At 40.0% G+C, this 22,100-nt stretch overlaps 1 protein-coding gene across 6 annotated transcripts in view; it reads right to left on the bottom strand.

Moving 5' to 3' along the window:
• Positions 1-20,757, bottom strand: part of EPS15 (epidermal growth factor receptor pathway substrate 15) — a 129,597-nt gene extending 108,840 nt beyond the window's left edge. For 2 of the 6 annotated variants that reach the window (XM_023630074.2, XM_023630082.2), the window contains exon 1: positions 20,526-20,757. In XM_023630074.2, coding sequence (XP_023485842.1) covers positions 20,526-20,558 — 33 coding nt within the window. In that variant the 5' untranslated portion in view covers positions 20,559-20,757. Of the gene's footprint in view, positions 1-19,721; positions 20,432-20,525 lie in introns of those variants that run through there. The other 4 variants (XM_023630059.2, XM_070260001.1, XM_070260003.1 and 1 more) reach the window with 4 other exon arrangements.
• Positions 20,758-22,100: the final 1,343 nt, after the last annotated feature.

Raw genomic sequence — 22,100 nt, 5'->3', positions numbered from 1 at the left:
CCAGACCTTCTCTTTGCTTTACTTTCCTCCTCATTCAGTTTAGATTCTATGATGCATCATTTCAATAATCTTCTTGGCAATAACCTAAATACCCTTGCTCCTCTTGTCTTTTGGTCATATCAGTATAGGAAAATCCCAAACCTGGATGAACCCAACTATCCTCTTTTCTTTGAGGCTACAGCTGAGAAAGTCACTCAACAGGACAGACTGGTACTACTATAAATTTATGATCACTGTATTAGTTTGCTGGAGCTGCTATAAAAAAGTACCACAAACTGGGTAGCTTAGAACAACAGAAATTTACTGTCTCTCAGTCTGAAGGCCAGAAGTCCAAAATCAAGGTGTTGGCAGGGCCATACTCCCTCTGAAGGCACTCGGGAAGGATCTGTTCCAGGCCTCTCTCCTACTTCTGGTAGTTCCTTGGCTTGTGGCAGCGTAACTCCAGTCTTCACATGGTGTTCTCCTTCTGTGCATGTCTGTGTCCAAATTTCTCCTTTTGATGAGGACACCATTAATATTGGATTAATGGCCCACCCTAGTCCAGTACGACCTCATCTTAACTAATTACATCTGTAATGACTCTATTTCCAAGTAAAGTCACATTCTGAGGTACTGGGGTTAGGATTTCAACATACGAATTTAGGGGAGAGAAGAGGGGCACAATTCAACCCATAACAATCAGTAACCTCAATTCTTTCTGACAAACTTACTCTTCAACCCACTCTCTATAACAACTGTTTCGGGGAAAAACGTGACCTTAGTCAGTCCAATCAGAGAAAATCTCAGTTCATTTGTGGGAGCTATCAGAAAAGAGGCTCTCTTTTCCACTGGACTTGGAGTTATAAAGTACACAAGCCTGAGGCTTTACAATCATCTTAGTGCTACAAATAGGAAGGCTGCCTGAGACTGGAGTCAAAATATTAAGGAAAAACTGAGTAGTGTTATCATTGAGACCCTAACACATCTGAAGCCAGCTCTACTCTGAACCTTTCAATTACATAAGCTAACACACTCCCTTTCTTACATTGATGAGACTTAAGACAAAATTGGCATTTCCTATCACTCACACAAAAGGATTACAAAAATGGATAACACTGGCTGATAAAGTGAGTTTTATACTTCTTGACTAGTATCTGGAACCATATAGACCTAACCTAAAGAATATAAACCAACAGAAATCTTTGCTATTTCAATTTTTTTCATATTACAGACCTAACACTTTAAAAAATATATTCACACAACCTCACTTTTTTATCTCAAGTATAATTTGAAATAAACACCACTTCCTAAATAAATCTTAAAGTGAACTGAGAAAACATGCATTTTTGCATGTTTATTAGTTATTCCATTTCTCATTTCCAAAACAGCAAAGACTTCGGTAAAAGGAAGTCTCATCAATGTAATGACTTACAAAATGGGACTTTACCACTGACATGCAATATTTGCACTCCTATGTTCACTGCAGCATTATTCACAATGGTGAAGAAGTAGAGACAACCTAATTGTCTATCAACAGATGAATGGATAAAGAAAATGTGGTACATACATACAATGGAATATTATTCAGCCACAAAAAAGGAGGAAATCCTGTCATATGTTACAACATGGATGAACCTTGAAGACATTATCCTAAGTGAAATAAGCCACTCACAGAAGGACAAATATTGCATGATTCTACTCATATGAGATACCTAAAGTAGCAAAAACCACAGAAGCAAAAAGTAGAACGGTAGTTGTCAGGGACTGGGGGGAGAGGGAAATGGGGAGTTGCTGTTGAATGGGTATAGAGTCTCAGTAATACAAGATTTTTTAAGTTCCAGAGATCTGCTGTACAACATTGTGCTCATAGTTAACAATACTCTACTATACACTTAAAAATTTCTTAAGGGGTAGATCTCATGTTACGCATTATTTACCACAATAAATTTTTTTTAAATATGTCATGTACAAACAGAAATAATTTTACTTCTTCCTTTCCAATTTGGATGTCTTTTATTTCTTTTTCTCACCTCGCTGCTCTGGCTACAACTTCCAGGACTATGTTGAATAGAAGCGGCAAAAGTGGGCATCCTTGGGGCTGGCCCCGTGGCCGAGTGGTTAAGTTCGCGCGCTCCGCTGCAGGCGGCCCAGTGTTTCGTTGGTTCGAATCCTGGGCGTGGACATGGCACTGCTCATCAAACCACGCTGAGGCAGCGTCCCACATGCCACAACTAGAAGGACCCACAACGAAGAAAATACAACTATGTACCAGGGGGCTTTGGGGAGAAAAAGGAAAAAAATAAAATCTTAAAAAAAAAAGTGGGCATCCTTGTCTTGTTCCTGATCATAGGGGAAAAGCTTGCAGCCTTTCATCATTTAGAATGATGTTACTTGTCAGTTTTTCATATAAGGCCTTTATTATATTGAGGAAGTTCTCTTCTATTGCTGGTTTATTGAGTATTTTCATCATGAAAGGGTGTTGAATTTTGTCAAATGCTTTTTCTTCATTAATTGAGATGATCATGTGGTTTTTTTCCTTCATTGTATTAATGTGGTATATTATATCAACTGATTTTCATATGATACACAATTCTTGCAAGTCTTTCATTGTCTTTTCCTGGAAATAATCAAAAAACCAGGAAATAAAAAACATTCTTTTTCAGCCAAATGACTGAACCTTTGACTGGAAAAATACTCTCAACTTACCTATACTGTAATGTGAAAATATCTATTGTTTTTCAATCCCTAGTTTAGTAAACTATTACTAGTGTGTTACCTTCAGCCATACACATTCCACCAATTCATCATTTGGCCTACTTAGCAAACTTCTCTTTTAAAATGCAAACATTGCTCTGGGAGTTGTCTACTGATCACTCATGCAGACTCAGCAGAGAATTACCTAGACCAGAAGCTTTAATTGCTTAACTTGTATCTGGAAGGTACTAGGAACAAGGATTTCTACTATGGAATTGAAAAGGGGGACAATTTTGGTGCATGAGTACAGAGTTAATACTCATCTAGTCTGACTTTCAAGTATTCTGTATAATTATTGGATCATATGCTTCAACTTCTAGTGGAGAAAATACAATAACTGATTGGAGCACTCACATGTACATTAAACTTGATAAGGTACTGCTGAGGGAAAGCAGTCAGGAGCGTTAAAAAATCTAAAATGACTTATTTTGCTTAAAGCTCCTGGCTCAGGGTCTACTGGAATATTATGCAAATGATTTATACTATATAATCTACATGATTTAGTAAAAGATACTATTAACATAACATATGAACATACTAACATACCACTCATTTATTCAAACAATTGCTGATCTATTATGTGTTATTATACTAGGCACTCTAGATACAGAGATGAACAAATAGAATAACTTCTTTGCCCTCCTGGAACTTAGTCTTAAGAAAGAAAAAAAACAGAAAAATTACAACACAACTGCCAAATACAAAAATGTATCTGATGCACTAAGCTGACTGCAAGACAAATAAGAAAGTATTCAAATAAACTGTACCAGGGCCGGCCCAGTGGCGCAGTGGTTAAGTACGCACATTCCGCTTCAGCGGCCCGGGGTTCACCCATTCAGATCCCGGGTGCGGACATGGCACTGCTTGGCAAGCCATGCTGTGGTAGGCCTCCCACATATAAAGTAGAGGAAGATGGGCACGGATGTTAGCTCAGGGCCACTCTTCCTCACCAAAAAGAGGAGGATTGGCGGCAGATGTTAGCTCTGGGCTAATCTTCCTCAAAAAAAATAAATAAGTAAAAAATAAACTGTACCCTCTACGGTACCCTCTACAGTTATTACCAGGCAGAAACAAAGTACAGAAAGAAATACACCGAGGAAATACAAAGTCGAAAAACTTGCTTGTTGATTCATTACTCATTCAGTCAGTCATTTATTGTACATCTAAATGCCTAGATACTGGAATACTAAAATAAGTAAGAAACTATAACCCCTGACATTGAGAATTCAGAGTCTAGTGAGAAAAACAAACAATAACAACCCATTGTGATAAGTGCAACAAGAGGGAGCAAACACAGTTGCCATGGGATCAGAGATACCTACGGGGGACAGAAGAGGAAAAGTCAATAAAAGTCATGTCTGAATTATTTCCTAACAAATTAAGGTAGAAAAAACCGAGGAAGTCGCTTACAAGTGACACCTGAACTAAATCTTAAAGGAACCAGTCAAGCAACTGCAAAGAGCACTATCTCAAAGCCCATGGACTTCCTATTCCCTCTACTTAGAACATCTCCATAAACATTCACATGGCTCACTTCTTATTTCACTCAGCTCTCTGACAAAATATAACCTCCTCAAAGGGGCTTTTCTGCTCACCCTATCTAAAGTAGTACCTTACAGCACTCTCTTCCCTTATCCCGCTTTACTATTCTTCTTAGTTCTTATCACTATCTGACCTATTTGTTATCTACTTGTTTCTGTTGATTTCCCTCACTAGAAATATTAACCCATGAGCCCAGTGACTTTGTCTTGCTCACTATGTATATCACAGTACACATGCCAGTGCTTCACAGACAGTAGGTACACAGTATTGGTTGAATGAATGAAGCAAAGGAGAAGAAGAGAAATTCAGACATAGCAAGAAAAATGTACAGAAGAAAGGTACGAGAAATGGGCCACAGCAGAGTGCTCTTGACCAATAATAACGGTAATGGCAAATATTTCTATTTATCAAGGAGTTATGGGCCAGGCAATGTTCTCAGCACTTTATTTGTATTGTCTAATCTTCACAAGTCTATACATCAGTCACTCTTACTTACATTTTACATAGGAAGAATCTGAAACGTAAAGAGACTAGATAATTTGCCCAAATTCGCATAGATAGTAAATGGTAGAACTAGAATTCCAAGCCACACAGTACAATGCTAAAGCTCACTCTTCTAACCAATGCCCAAAAGCACAGAAAACTGACAACCTCTCCGGGTTGTTTCCACATATGCTAAAAAGAAAAAGAAAATACCTACTACAAGCAGTCTTTCTGAATATTACATGCTTCATATACTTAAAACCTTATATGTGTTACTCATTAGGAGTATTATTAGTTTTTGAAAAATATGAACTATCTTTACTAAGCAAAAGGCTAAGTAAATTCCCCACCCCTGAGTTTCCAATTTTGATTCAGAGTAGGACTGGGGTGAGGTCTAAGAATTTGCATTTCTTCATTTCTTTTTCTTTTCTTTTCTTTTTGAGGAAGATCAGCCCTGAGCTAACATCCGCTGCCAATCCTCCTCTTTTGTTGCTGAGGAAGGTTGGCCCTGAGCTGACATCCATGCCCATCTTCTTCTACTTTATATGTGGGACCCCTGCCAGTGTGGCTTGCCAATCGGTGCATAGGTCCGCACCCAGGATTGGAACCTGCAAACCCCAGGCCACCGAAGCAGCGCATGCCAACTTAACTGCTGCGCCACTGACCCAGCCCAGAATTTGCATTTCTAAGAAGTTCTCAGGTGATGCCAATGGTACAGGACCACTCCTAAGAACCTCTGAGCTAAGTAACCAAAATGTGAATTAAACCCCTTTCAAATAACACTAGGTTTCCTGAACAATCAATGGCTGAACTAGGCACCTTCAAGGTACTGAATATATCTACACATGCTTTCCCCCAAAGATCAGGAACAAGACAAAAATGTCTACTCTGGACACTTCTATTCAACATTTTACTGGAAAATAGACGAGAACAAGAAATAAAAAGGATCCAAATGGGAAAGCAGTTTTGTAAAACTATCTCTATTTGCAGATGACATGATCTCATATATAGAAAATGCTAAAGAATCCACTAAAAAACTATTAGAATAAAGGAGTTCAGCAAGGTTGCAGGATACAAGGTCAATATACAAAAATTAATTGTATTTTTATACATTTGAAACAAAATGCATGAAATGAAATTAAGAAATCAATTCCATTCAAATAACTTAAGAATAAATAAAATAAAATACTTAAGAATAAATTTAAGAAAAGAAGTACAAAACTTCTAAACTCTAAAAACTACAAGACACTGTTGAACAAAATTAAAGATATATATAAATGGAAAAAATCCCATGTTCATGGATTGGAAAACTTAACATTATTAAGACACCAATACTCCCCAAACTAATCTACATATTCAATGCAATCTCTAGGAAAATTCCAAATGACTTCTTTGTAGAAACTGACAAGCCAATTCTAAAATTCATATGGAATTGCAAGGAACACAGAATAGTCAAAATAATTCTGAAGAGGAAAAACAAAGTTAGAGGACTAACACTTTCCAATTTCAAAACTTACTACAAAGCAACTGTAATCAAGACAGTGTTGTAGTATACCAGGATAGACATACAGATCAACAGAACAAAATTAAGAGTCCAGAAATAAACTCATGTGACTATGGTCAACTCATGTTTTTTTTTGGAAGATTAGCCCTGAGCTAACATCTGCTGCCAATCCTCCTCTTTTTGCTGAGGAAGACCAGCCCTGAGCTAACACTCATGCCCATCTTCCTCTACCTCATATGTGGGATGCCTACCTCAGCATGGCTTGCCAAACGGTGCCACATCCACACCTGGGATCCGAACCAGTGAACCCCAGGCCACCGAAATGGAATGTACGGTCCCAACTGCTGCGCCACTGGGCCAGCCTCTGGTCAACTGATTTTTGACAAGATCATGCAATGTGGAAAGAAGAGTCTTTTCAACAAATGATGCTGTGACAACTGCATCCAGGCAAAAGAATTAAGTTGGAACATTACTTCAGATCACATATAAAAAGCTAACTCAAGGGCCAGCCCCAGTGCCTAGTGGTTAAGTTTCACGTGCTCTGCTTCAAGGCCTAGGTTCAGCTCTCGGGCGTGGACCTATACCACTCATCAGTGGCCATGCTGTGGTGACACTCATATACCAAAAAGAAAGAGGAAGACTGGCAACAGACATTAGCTCAGGGAAAATCTTCCTCAGCAAAAAGAAATAATAATAATTAACTCAAAACAGATCAAAGAATGTAAAAGCTAAAATTATAAAACTCTTAGAAGAAAACATAGGGATAAATCTTCATGGCTTGAGATTTGCCAAAGGATTGTTAGATATGACATCAAAAGCACAAGAAACGAAAAAAGAATAAATTTGACTTCATCGGAATTTAAAAGTTTTGTGCATCAAAGGACATCAACAAGAGAGTAGAAAGACAACCCAGAGAATGAGAGAAAATATTTGCAAATCATGTATCTCATAAGGGATGTGTATCTAGAATATATAAAGAACTCTTACAAGTCAATAATAAAAAGATAGATAACCCAGTTTAAAAATGAGCAAAGGACATTTCTCCAAAGATATATAAATGGCCAATAACCACATGAAAAGATGCTGGACATTATTTGTCATAAGGGAAATGCAAATCAAAACCACAATGAGATACCACTTCACACCCACTAGGATGGAGAGAATCAAAAAGTCAGATAATTACTGGAGAGGATGTGGAGAAATTCTCATCCTCATACACTGCTGGTGGAAATACAAAATGGTGCAGCTGCTTTGGAAAACAGTCTGGCAGTTCCTCAAAGAATTAAACATAGAGTTACCTATGTATCCAGCAAAAATACACACATACATCCAAACAAAAACTTGTAAATGAATGTTTATAGCATGATTATTTGTAGCAGCCAAAAGGTGGAAACCACCCAAATGTCCATCAATAAATGAATGGAAAATATGGTATAACCATAAAATGGAATATTATTCAGCCATAAAAAGGAATGAAATACTGATACTTGCTACAACTTGGATAAACCTCAAAAACATTGTTAAGTGAAAGAAACTGGTCACCAAGAGTCCACATATTACATGACTCCATTCATACTAAGTCCAGAATAGGAAAAAAGAAACAGAAAGTAGACTAGTGGCTACTTAGGACTGGGGAAGCATGGAAGAAACAGGGATGACACCTAAAGGGTAGAAGGTTTCTCTGTGAGGCAGTAAAAATACTCTAAAATTGACTCTGGTGATGGTTGCACACATCTATGAATAGGCTAAAACCACTGAATTGTACATTTTAAATGGGCAAATTGTTTGATACGTGGATTATGTATCAATAAGCCTGTTTAAAAAATTTTTAAAGAAATAGGGCAGGAGGCTCAAAGAAAGTGTCAACAACTAAACAATTTTTAAACATTTTATAAATTGAGTACCGCTGTTACTTTTTAAAAGTGCTTGATGGTTCATATTGCTAAACGCAGATATAGTTAAAAAATTATCATTAATTTTGACACACGGATTATTTTTAAACTAATACTAGAAATTAACTCAATAAATTTACAATTTGCAGAATCTGATTTTCCCTCGACCTAGCCTTATGATGAAAAACTATAATTACTCTACACATGATGAAAAAAACTATAATTACATTATAATTTTAAATATTTTAAATATTTATTAAACATGTATAAGTAATACAAGTTACGTCAATTATACACTTACTTTTAAAAACAGAACATTTTGTAAAGTTTTCATTATAAGAGTTTCTTCGGTGAGGTTATAAGAAATTAAGTCTTGACCATCTTAATCTATGAACACTGGTACTGGTAAAATTCCTGTACTAAAATAAGCAAGAAATAAATCCTAAAAAGCTGTGAGGGTATAAAAGAAAAAACCCACCAAGCACAGAGACAAACCAGGAAATTTGAAGCAAGTCTGGCTCAAAGCACAGTCAATAGAGTTAAGTTTCTGAACCGTTTTAGAGTGCCAGATGGTCCAGAATCCACCTCCAGATCTTACAACGCCCTGCACAAAAGTGTGCCAGAAAAGAAAACAAAAACAAAAAACACAGAACAGAATGTAGAGAACAGACTAAGAATGAAAGCAATCTAGCCTGCAAAGAAGGAGGAAAACTATGCAAACAGAAATCATCCAATCTTCTTCAAGCTCACAACTTTTAAGGCCAATTTCCTATGCTAAGTGAACTTTACAAACTATAAATGGCCTTTGCAGCCAAATCAAATATACTCAAACTTAATTTCTGCACAATAATATTTTTGAAATTGTTGCTCCTTTCTGCATAAATTACTGCTGCTGTCTGCTTTGTCATTGAAGATCTTATAAACTAAACAAAAATCACTCATTTAATTTCAAAACTCAAAGGTGTACAGAGAAAAAATAATTCATAGTTATGTAGTAAGTACTATCTATAACTCCACAAAAAAAAATTCAGCGAATGGTATATGAAAGGTTATTTGCAACAGCATTAATTATAATTGATATATAAATTATCTGTATAAAGGCTTAATTAACTATAAAACATCCAATCAATAAATATATTCTAAAGACATTAAAAAGATACTATGAAGACCATATAGTAAAACACCCATAATGTTAAGTTAAAGAAAACAGAATACGAAACTATACATATGTGTGTGTGTACGGGCGTGGGAGAGAGGTTACAATCACGTTTAAAAAAGCATGTAAAGGAAAAAACCAAGAAGTAAAACAACTAAAAATTTAAAGAATAGGATGAGTGGTGATTCATGCCTTTTCTTGCTGTTTTTCTGCATGTTCCACGTTTTCTTTAATGAGTGAAGAATTTTGGAAATGAAAAAAATTTTAAATAATATTTATATGAGTGTCAATAATAATAATAGCACTTCTATTTATTGAATGTCTCCTATATTCCAACAATGTATATACATCATACATAAAGAAAAGGAAGTTCAGAGAGTTTAACTGACTTGCCAAGGCCACCCAGAAGAGTACAAGTGGCATAGGGAGAATTCAAAATTTCAAATTCAAGGTCTGTCTTGTACTAAGTCTAGTGTTCTTCCCACTATATAAAACTTCTCTCAGCATTCATGGGATAGAAATCTTGAGACTGAATATTTTACATACTATTTTAGAGAAAGTCACAGATCCTTTAAAGCTTATCCTCGAAATCCCTTCCTAACATCCTACGTTCTAGGTTTAAAATTCTCACTTTATTACAAAGAGAAAGCAGAGAACAAATCATAAGAAAATGGATGTTATATCCCCAATGTGAACCCTATGCAGCAAAGTACAATTTTATTTCAATCAAACATTCCCATGGTTTTCTGTTGTCCTTTTAAATATAATTTAAAATGCCATCTACAGTATCAACGTCAGATACTATAAAACAATAAGAAAATTAAAAACTAAACTACCACAAAACGTTCCATCATAATCACAGGATATTCCACAGCACCCAGTGCCTTACTTCTATCGTCCTTTATCATAGTATGTATCACACCAGAGAGTCAGTGTTTATCCCCCTAAAAGACTAAAACATACTTCAGTGCATGAGTCTAGGTCTTATTCTCTTTTATGTCCAAGGCCTAATACAGTGGTGACACACAGGAGGCATTCAGCAAAGGTTTGCTGCAATAAAAGAGGATCAACCAGCAATAATGGAAGCACCTTTAAAGCACATAAGTTTCGTATTTTTAGTATATGCATAATGATACACCTGTGTTGTACCTATAGAATAAGATGGAATGAGGTTACAAATAATGCTTGGTATCCGTGATCTATGAAAATTCCAATTTTCATTCCGTAAGTGCAACATATTATTAAAATCAACTTCTGCTTTGGCAGCCCCGGGTCCGCCAGTTCAGATCCCAGGTGTGGCCACGGCACCACTTGGCAAGCCATGCTGTGGCAAGCGTCCCACATAACATAGAGGAAGATGGGCACGGATGTTCGCTCAGGGCCAGCCTCCCTCAGCAAAAAGAGGACAACTGGCAGCAGATGTTAGCTCAGGGCTAATATTTCTCAAAAAAAACCCCAGCCCTGTAATAACTAAATCCATCAATTTTAAATATTTGGTTAGTGGTGGTAGTTATTACTATTATTACATTAATAGCTGCTGCCATTTAAACTGATCCCAGACATTCATATCCATTATTTCACATAATCTTCACAACAAATCCTGCAGGTTAATTTTATTCCCCATTTTACAGGAAAAAAAAGAGGCTAATAAATCTGTGAAACAGTCAAATAAGTGATTTAAACCTAAGACATTCTGACTGCAAAGCCCAAAGTCTCTCATTATTTCACCCTCTCAGCAATGTTCATATCTGGAGCATCAGAAATCCTCAGATCTAGTGGTTCTAAGTTTTATATAATAAAATAATTTATTTCATAGGGAATTTTTCTCTGACAGCTGGTATCATCTCTAGCAGTAAAATACTGAAAAAACCCCAAGTCCAAACTAGTATGTCCAAGAGAATACTAGCTTGAAAGTAAATACTGGCAAGATGTACACTAACCTAGACAGGCTTAGTTTTCACAAGCAATAAATTCCTAGAGTTCGCAAAATGTAAAACTACCTTCTATCACGTCTACAAAAACCCTCTGCTAGAACTTGGTACAACAATCACTTTCTAGAGATGTGGTCTATGCAATGACAAGTTGATTTTCAAAAAAGAAGATGCTGCAGCCTAGAACATGTATTTAGTTACAACCAAAGAATAGCACTATCATAATTAGTTCTGTCAGAGACATTGTTCCCTTAAAAATACATTCAGACGCATTCAACTTATATGAGTTGTTTACACTATCTGGGTTATAATCCTTGCTCTACTATTTAGCAGCAGCTTGAGTTGAACAAATTACTTCACCTCTATGCCTAAGTTCTCTCTTTTTTGTAAAACAACAATAATAAGGATGATCCAGTTATCAGGTTGTCAAGATTACTGAAAGTTCATGAGGTTGTAAGGATTACTGAAAACAGTGCTTGACACATCATAAGTGCTCAATAAGTATCGTTGTTATCATGCCAATATTGATCTCTTTTTTCTCTCTCTCACACACACACACGCAGAGCCCACTCTCTATCTGTTCCTTTTATATAACAATAGAGGAACATAATATCACATGCATGATCGTTTTTATCCCTAAATTTATCTGAAATATCGTCAATGAGTGTTTACAGAAAGCAGCATAGCAAATGTGATAGAGAAGAGACGTGCCTGGGTTCAAATCTCAAATCTATCACTTAGAACACAACCCTGAGTAAGTAATACAAAAGATTAATTCCTACTTGTAGAAAGGCTGGGAAGATTAAGTGAAATAATATATGTAAATCAGCTAAAAGTACCTACTGCCTATTAGGAGTTCAAGAAACATCAGTCGTCTTCTTTCTTAACAGTGGCATAAGAATATTTTCCTTCCGGGATCTTTGCATTAATATTTAGCCCACTAGATAAAACTGTTCCACAACTAAAATAAGACCACGCTAAGAAAGGTACAGAAATCACACATAAAATTAAGTTTACAATTTCCAGATGTCTCACCAGTTAAGTTTTGCAGGGTTTCTTGTTGTTGTTTTTTTAACGATTTTTTATTTTTCCTTTTTCTCCCCAAAGCACCCAGTACACAGCTGTATATTCTTAGTTGTGAGTCCTTCTACTTGTGGCACATGGGACACCACCTTAGCATGGCCTGATGAGCGGTGCCATGTCCGCACCCAGGATCTGAACCAGCAAAACCCTGGGCCGCCGAAGCAGAGTGCACAAACAACCACTCGGCCACGGGGCCGGCCCCTAAGTTTTTTAAGCTCAATATCTATGCACAGTCATTCATGGTTTATGGCAGATTTAAGAATAAAAACATGAAGATAAACTATTCCTCGTGTCCCTATCCCAAGAAAACATATACCTCTGTATCTCCCAAACACCTTAGTGGATCACTAAATTTAAAAAGTATATATTTAAACCAGTGATTCTCAACTAGGGGCAATTTTGTCCCCCATGAAACATCGGACAATGTCCGGAGATTGTCTCAACAGAAGGGAGTGCTACTAGCATCTTGTGGTTAAAGACACAGCAAAACATCCCACAATGCACAGGACAGCTCCCCACACCAAAGAATTATCTGGCCCAAAATGTTACTAAGGCCAAGACTGAGAAACCATAATCTAGAAAAAACCAAAGTAGTATAATATAGAAGCTTTCCCCCCAAAAGTATGTTCCTGCCCCAGTATTCGTGGCCAAATTTGTGTATTTATTGAAGACATAAGAAATAACCAGCTTGATTATTTCAGATGGGAAACTCCTGGTACCATTAAAATTGGGACAGAAGCCCCAATCTAAAAAGAGAGGAAGTGAGGCTTACTTTTCTTTCTATATTTGTGCCACATAAAAATGTTTTTAGGGGCCCACCCGGTGGTGCAGCAGTTAAGTGCGCATGTTCTGCTTCGGTGGTCTGGGGTTCACTGGTTCAGATCCTGGGTGCGGACATGGCACCGCTTGGCATGCCATGCTATGGTAGGCGTCCCATATATAAAGTAGAGGAAGATGGGCACGGATGCGAGCTAAGGCCAGTCTTCCTCAGTAAAAAGAAGGGGGTTGGTGGCAGATGTTAGCTCAGGGCTAATCTTCCTCAAAAAAAAAAAAATATACGTTTTTAAGAGCTCCAACCTTTATTTTTTAATTGCACCTCCAATTCATGAAAGCATTATTTATATCACAAAGATAAGTTTCTTACGCCTCACTTCTACCTTACCTTTGTACAAAATATTAAAAAGTTCAAATTTATGTGGTAGGAAAGCACAGTAAATGAGGCCAACTTTTAACAAATATCATTTTTACATATCAAGTTGACAATGATCAAAAGTTTGATAATATACTATGTTGATGAAGCTGTGGAGGAAAAAGCGCACTCAAACACTGTTACCAGTACAACCTTTCTGAATGCAAATTAATAATATCCAAATTAGGGGCCAGTCCAGTGGGCAAGTGGTTAAGTTTGCGTGCTCTGCTTGGGTGGCCAAGAGTTTCGCCGGTTCAGATCCTGGGCACACACATGGCACCACTCATCAGGCCATGCTGAGGCGGCGTCCCACATGCCACAACTAGAAGGATCCACAACCAAAAATACACAACTATGTACCGGAGGGTTTTGGGGAGAAAAAGGAAAAAAGAAAATCTTTAAAAAAATAAAAATAAAAAAAATAATATCCAAATTAAAACTATCCTTTTACTCAACAATTATATCCACTAAAAACTAATGCACATACTCACACGTGCACAAAAATGTGTAAAAGAATAGTCACCGCAGCACTTTTGGTAATAAAAGCTTGGAAATAACACAAGTGTCCAACATTAGGTGGCTAGTTAAATAAATTACAGCATACTCATAGAAGGGAATATCCTGAAGTTTTTAAAACAATGAGGGAAATCTACATGTGCTGTTACAGAACAATCTCCTGGATTGATTAAGCTAAAAATAAGTAAATTAATTAATAATAAGCCACGATATACACATATATATATTTGCATATACATCACAGACTACTGCTGGAAATACACACAAAAAACTAGTAAGAATGACTGCCTCTAGGCAGGAGACTGAAGGCCCAGAGAAGGAGACTTTCACTGGTACTGTTTGAATTTATTTTAATTTTTTATTTTTTTGGTGAGGAAGATTGGCCCAGAGCTAACGACTGTTGCCAATCTTCCTCTTTTTGCTTGAGGAAGACTGTCGCTGAACTAACATCTCTGCCAATCTTCCTCTATTTTGTATGTGGAACGCTGACACAGCATGGCTTGATAAGCAGTGTGTAGGTCCATGCCACGGATCTGAATCTGCGAACCCCAGGCCACCAAAGCAGAGTATGAAAACTTAACTACCTGCCACTGGGCCAGCCCCCTTGAATTTTCTTTTAACATGGGTTTATGCCGGCTCTTTTATTTACTGACTGTAAAACTTAAGTCACAAATTCTCAGCCTCAGTAGTCTCCAATTTGAAATGATAGTAATAATAGCCTAGCTCATTGGTTATTGTGAAGATCAAATGAGACAGCATAAAATACTTTCTAAATTATAAAGCAGCACACAAAATTATAAACTAGTCCTCTGACTGAATTCCAAACCAATTATAACAATTATTATTATTTTTATTCTAATTTCTCTAAACCCAAAGATAGGAATGTTTAAGATGAAATATGAGTGTAGACGCAATCTCACAACACAGATTTTTTTACTTTATGTACAGTTGTTGATTTCAATTTAAAAGAATAAATTTTCAAAAACTTGTCATGTAGAAATGCTAAATCAGCTGATTACAGAAGAAATACATGCTCACTGCTGAAAAGAAGATATATAAAAACTATAACCAGAGGCCGTCCCCGTGGCCGAGTGGTTAAGTTCTCGTGCTCCGCTTCGGCGGCCCAGGGTTTCGCCAGTTTGGATCCTGGGCATGGACATGGCACCGCTCATCAGGCCATGCTGAGATGGCATCCCACATGCCACAACTAGAAGGACCCACAACTAAAAATACACGACTATGTACCAGGGGGCTTTGGAGAGAAAAAGGAAAAATAAAATCTTTAAAAAAAAAAACTATAACCATACTATTATAAAATCTTGGTATCTTTTTCTTTCAGTCTTTTTTCTAAATAAAATGTTTCCACTTTACTGAAATATAGCATTCAAATTATAACATTCCTCAGATTATTACAAGCTCTTAATAAACATAATTTTTAACAAAGACATAATATTTTATCTTGTTGAGAGTTCAACCACTTTAAAATGAAATTCCAGTATATGGGTTTGCCTAATGAATTCTGCCTGGATTAACTTTTCATTTATTTCTACCAATTATCCAAGTAACCAGATATCTCTCAATATCTCTCTCACGTGTGCACGCACCATTTTCCTGCTTTTGAGTTCCATAGTTCCAATTTTATTAAGTCCAAAACTCACAAAACAAAGAAGCGTGTGGGGGCCAGCCCCGTGGCCGAGTGGTTAAGTTCACACACTCTACTTCAGCGGGCCAGGATTTCAATGGGTTGGATCCTGGGTGCACACATGGCACCGCTCAGCAAGCCATGCTGAGGCAGCGTCCCACATAGCAGAGCCAGAAGGATCTACAACTAGAATAAAGAACTGTGAACTGGGGGCTTTGGAAAGAAGGAAAAAAAAAAAAAGCAGCATATAAAGTGTCTTTATAATTCCTCTAAGAGCAAGCAAAACACCTTAGATTGAGCCCTTATATCAGACTATAGTGAGAGTAGAGATTAGAACTATGATTCATTGCTAAACAAAGATGTTCAATCTTTTTCTACTACATGTTAGTCTGTTATTTTTTGTCTGGAAATAGAGCGAAAACAAAGGATATACTCTTAGATTATTCCTGGGAGATTCTCTATTGGATATACCCAACTGTTCCTAATTAATTTTAACTATGACAACTCCTCCCAAATGCTGAGCATTCCAGCCATTTTTGAGAATGGTTAGATATGTCTCAAGGAAACATGGATTTCCTGAGTATACTGGAACATAATTGCAGGCAAAAATATATCTATCATTTTTGTGCCTTTCCCATAGTAGGAAGTAAAATGTCATGTTGAATAAATAATCCTTTTCTGCTTCCAAGAACACATTGTAATTTTCATACTCAGCCCTACACTTACTGTCATGACTGTTAAACCAGACCATTGAGGTGAAACATTTATTAACACACATCATGTACTTTTTTTAATGAAAAGGAAACTAAACACAAGAAACTGTGAAATTATGGGAGACTTTTCCCCCAATTTCCAAATCTTCTGTAATGCAGCTCTATCACTCTTGCAATTTAAAAAAAAAAAGCATTAAAAGTACTCTTATAGTATTTATTGTTTTAGAACATATACTAAGATTTTTTTAAATTTAGCCTCATTCTAAGGGCTTTCTTTATTATTAAGAAAAGAATCCCTGGGCAAGCCCCGTGGCACAGTGGTTAAGTTTGGCATGCTCTGCTTCGGTGGCCCAGGTTCGCAGGTTAGGATCCTGGGCACAGACCCACACCACTCATCAGCCGTGCTGTGGTGGCAACTCACATATAAAGGGGAGGAAGACTGGCACAGATGTTAGCTCAGGGCTAATCTTCCTCAAGCAAAAAAGCGGAATCCTTGCTAAATTAAAACAAGAAAACTTCAGCATAAAGCTGCTGGAAGATTATTTTAAATACTCATATCATGACATATTTCAATAAAATAAAACCTTTATCATCATCAAGAGCACTACTTACACGCAAACAATTGTATTGTCAAGATACCATGACAGGCACTGGAGATTCAGAGGCCAAAGACATAGCTTCCATCCTCAAGAAGTTTACTACCTAATTAGGACAACAGGGCATATACTGAAAAAGAGAATCAAAAATTCCAGGGAGCACTGGATGTGCCAAGCATCCAGTAGACAGAGAAGTATAGTGAAAGAGCTTTTGAAGTCCTACAGACCTTGGTTCAAATTTTAGATTTACCACTTACTAGCTTATGTAAATTACTTCCCTCATTTGTAAAATGGAGTGTTAGATTAAGTGAAGTAAAATTCCTGGCACAGAGTAACACCCAAAGAGAAGCTAATAGTATTAGTATTAGTATTAGTATTAGTATTAGGGATACAGGCTTGAGGGAAGAAAAAGGCAACTGGAAAAGTTTAAAAAGTATTAATATCCTTTTTTGTAATCTACCACCATAAGCAAAAATCACAAGATCTTTCTCACTCAAGGTTTATTTCTTATGGACAAGAAGAAAACAGAACATCTAGTGAAAACAACTAAAATTAGAAAACACTAAGGCTACATGGCAAAGTCACTCCTAGATCTACAAATCATAGAACATGATCCATAAAAAAGAATATTAGTTGGAAAGGTCCTTAAACCAGCTACTAGAATGTAAGCTTCATGTTTTGTTTGTCTCCAAACTCCAAGAATTGTTATCTATTTTGTTCATTAGTAGAGCCTCAGTACCTAGAATAATGCCTAGCATAGCACACGGTGAATGCTCAACAAATATTTATTGAATGAATATTAGAGCTAAGAAAACTGAGGCCTGGAGACTTAAGGCAGCACCATCCAGTTAGCTGGGGCTGAACTAAGGTTTCATTTCTCTAGTGTTCTATCCTCTCTACAAGCTAGAATATGATAATTTAGATAATTTACTTTGGTGGTTGGGGAGTTGGAGGGTTGTTTGGCAGGCAGAGGAAGAGGAAGGAAGGAGCAAATTGAAATATTCTCACATTTTCCCCCCAACTGTCAGTTTTGCTTAATTGATAAGAGCAAAAAATTATAAATAAGACAATCCCAGCACAGTGCCTAGCACTTAACAAGTATCTGTTCAAGGAATGAACCTACTCCAAAACCATCATTATCTCATGACCAAAGGCAGAAACTAACCTCAGCATCTGTTTAATCTTTCTAACTGTCAGAGTGCCCTTTAGAATTTTCAGTCATTCCTAAGGCAAAGTTCTTAATCACCTTCTTCCAGACGGGCACTGAGGGAGAGAGATGAATTAAAAGGTGTCCCTGCCCTGGAGGATCTCTCACTTGAGTATGCCTATGGGGGGGGGGGTGGGGGGGGGGTGCAAGGGTGACAAAAACAGATCAATAATGAATGTGAAACCAGGCTCCATTATCATCTCAGTTTATTTGCCTCAAGCAGTGAAAAAATGAAGTTAAAAAAACACAAACGAGCAAAGTTTTAAAATAACGAGGCATATTAGGGTATATTAACACTTAAGAAAGGTTCCTTCTCCTGTGCCTTCACAATAGATCTTATTTCCTCTTAATGTCCTAAAATAAAAATATTCTAAGTTGACTTATTTGAATTATTGATATAAATGAACCATCAATGTATCTTCTCTCATATGTGAGACATTTAAGGATAATATTCCTGATTCATTACTCTGCATACATGTTGATATTTAAATATATAACCACAAGAACATATTTAAATTTATTTAACTGTCTATAAAACTGACAGAGCCTGAAAAAATCTTCAGAGATAAATAACAGTAATTAGAAACTAAAAACACAGTATTACCCAGGAAGAGAACTTACCCACACAACTAAAAAAGCAAACCTACAGAAGTCTTCAAAAGAACAAAATCCTCAAGAAGGGAAAACTCCTGCCCCAACTGGCCCACGGAGCCAGATAGCGCGCCTGCCAACAGCATCTTATTGAATGCAAGTCACTAACTGGACTCACAAAAAGTGAACACCCGAAGGTCAGTGTTGCCATTTCTCAAACCTGAGTTTCAGGAAGACCCTTCCAAAGAGATCCCCCACCACATTCCAAGGATTCCTCCCCATATCTGCTTGTCAAACTAGGATAAGCAACACCAAATACACTGGGAAATAAGCAGACTCCACTCCCGAGTGTGACAATTCCCGCACAGTGAAGTTACTTATCGCACCCGGGGCGCATGGCTCCCGGGAGAACACTCCTCACTCAGCCTCTGCATCCCAGAGAGCTGGCAAACCGCCCCAAAGCCCCTCCATCCCAACAGCCTCCCGAAAACTCTACGGCCCGCAGGTATACCCTGTCCCACTGTTCAAGCCTTCAAAAGCACCGACAAATCCAGGCCAAGGAGACTAGAGGGGGCAGGGAGACACTCCAAGGCAGGCCGGAAGGTTGCGGTGGGCCCGACGGGGAAGTACAGGGCCACCAGCTGTGGGGAAAACAGGATGAGAAAGCGAGGTGGGGCGAGTCTGGGTGCGTGCAGGGACTGACAGGTGCAGGGCACCTTATCGTCCTGGGCAGCACGGGAAGACGGGAACTGGCTTTCTTCACGGAGAGCGAGCAACGAGGCGCCCAGGGCGAGCGGTGCGGAGAGGTTTTCTGGGAACAGGGACTGGCCTCCGAAGGCAGCCGAAAGCCCAGAGCAAAGACCCTGAGAACATTTTGGTGAAGATCCCCCGGACGAGCGGTCCACGGCCGTTCCCAGCACCAACACGGGGGGAACCATCGCACCTGTTCCAGGATGTCTCCCTGTTATCCGCTGGGACAGCGAGGAAGTGAAAGTCCACGGGTGGGCGTGAAAGCAAACTCGAGAAGGAAAAAACTAACCGGGGTCTGACCAGGAGGGGGGAAGAGGCTACCCTCGGGAAGGGGCTAGCAGGGTAAGTACTTGGGTGGGCGAGGCTCACTTGGAAGAGGCGCCGGCTGGAGGCAACTGCTGGGGAAGGGAGGGCTTTCGCTGGACTCCAGGGGGGAAAGGCCGGTTCAGACAGGAAAGCGCGGCTCAGAGGGGGCCCCGAGTGCCGCTCGGAAGGTGACTCTGCCCGGGGCGGGGCGCGCAGCCGGCCGGAGGGCGAGCCTAGCGCCGGGCGAGGGCTGACCGGGGGGCGAGGCTGCCGCGCGCGAGCTCCACAGCTCACCTGGGGCGCGCCGGGCCTGGAGGAGGAAACTTCCTGGGGGGACACGCAGGGGAGGGAGAGGGGCCGGCCGGCGGCGGCGCTGGGAGCAGGGGCCGGGGGACGCGCGGCGCTGGGCTGGGCTGGGCTGGGCTGGACTGGACTAGGCTGGACTGGGCGGGGCCGGGCCGGGGGAGCCCCCGACCCGGGGCGGGGTCGCGGCCGCAGCGGCGCAGCTGCCGGCTCGGGATGGCGCCGTCCCTCAGTCACACACGCGCGCGCCCGCCGGGCCGAGAGAAACCGCCCGGGTCGGTGAGCCGCAGGGACGGGGGGGAGGGGAAGAGGGAGGGGAAGGGGAAGGGGGGGGAGGAGGCCGGGGACAGCGGCCGAGCGAGCCCCGCGGACGGGCGGCCGGCGTTACCTGTGTCAGGGAGAGCTGGGCCGCCGCAGCCATGGTGTTTCCATCATGCACGGCAGGGGAAGGAAGGACTGGCGGACGGGGGCTCGGGGCGGGGAGGGGGCGGAGGGAGCGGCCGGAGGCGAGCCCGGGCGGCGGGCGGGCGTCTCCCCTAACTTCGACAACTTCCCTCCTCTCGCCCGCCCCGCCTCGCCTCGCCCCTCCTGGCCCCGCCCGCCCGGCGCAGGCCGCGGCGGCACCCAAATTCTGGCGCCGGAGTTTCCGCCGCCGGACCGGAGCCTGCCGCCGGCGGCTGCCTGGGAAAACCCGGCGCGGACATAAAATTAAGGCGGACGGGCTGCGGAGGCGATTCTAGATTGTCCTATGAACTCTAGGCAGGTCACCTACCTACTCTAAGCTTCTGCTTCTGCAAAATAGGGGAAATTTTACCCAAAGTCCAGGTTGCTTATAAGGACTAAATGAGATAATGATAGAAAATAATAACAGGACTTTATATATGCTAGGCTCTGTGCTAGACGCTTTATTTTTGAATTGTATGAATGGAAGCATCTGAGACCCAAAGAAGCTGTACAAATGGGGAAACCGAAACACAAATGAGGTCATACAGCTTATTAGATAGCCGGATTAGAATCCAGGTCTGACTCCAAAACCTTTCACTTAACCATCTGCTATTGGGGTGTGATATTGAAAAAGAAGTCATTCCCTCCAGTAGCCAAAAATCTAGGTGGGAGAGGAAAGAAATACTTTCCTTGCCTGCTACACTTAGATTGTTCAATAAAAGAGCACTGGGACCTGCTCAGGTGCCTACAGCACTCCTAACTCCTCCCACAATCCTTCTGGCAAACTCCTCCTACTTTTTCAGGACACAACTCAAATATCATTCCCTTTGCAAAGCATCTCCCGACCTCCCCACGTCAGAGTTACACACTCTCCTCTTCTTTTTAACATTTCTTCTCTACCTTCTGAAATCATTATCACCCTGACTGTTTACATCTGTCTACCCCTCTAGACTGAGAGCTCCTCAATGGCAAGGACTGTTTCTGATGTATTTCTATAGCCTCAGCCCCTAGCATGTATCATGTACACAGCAAAGGCCTTAGCTCCTGCCTGTGTTAAACATAACACAGCCGACACTTTCTCATGCTGCCTTCTTCAATTGCAATAAGCAAACAGTTACTTGAAACTCTCATCTCTACAGGTGTGGCGTAGATGCCACCTACTTCAAGGAGGCTTCCAGGAACTCCCTCTTCACCTCTTAGTTGTTCAGATATGATCCTTATTATACTCTGCCTCTTTTTAAGAGTTAGTTGAGAGCTTTTCTGTCCCCCACTACACTGTGAAATCCTTGCGGACAGGGGGATGACTCCTTACTACATCCTCACAGTTTAGACTAGCAGAGAGTAGTCTTCAGTACATGTTTTTTCCCAGACTGCTCTTCCTTTCTCAGTCATGACAGCTTCCCACGACAACAAACCACAGCTCTATCAGGCCCACACCCCCGTTGCCATTATCATAGCAGTCCCTATTTGACGTCCCACGAGGGCCAACTGAACAAGGCTCTACGACCTTTGCCAGCAC

Source organism: Equus caballus, chromosome 2 (assembly GCF_041296265.1).
Source record: "Equus caballus isolate H_3958 breed thoroughbred chromosome 2, TB-T2T, whole genome shotgun sequence".
Taxonomy (NCBI): Eukaryota; Metazoa; Chordata; class Mammalia; order Perissodactyla; family Equidae; genus Equus; species Equus caballus.
This window is presented reverse-complemented; position numbering and strand designations above follow the sequence as displayed.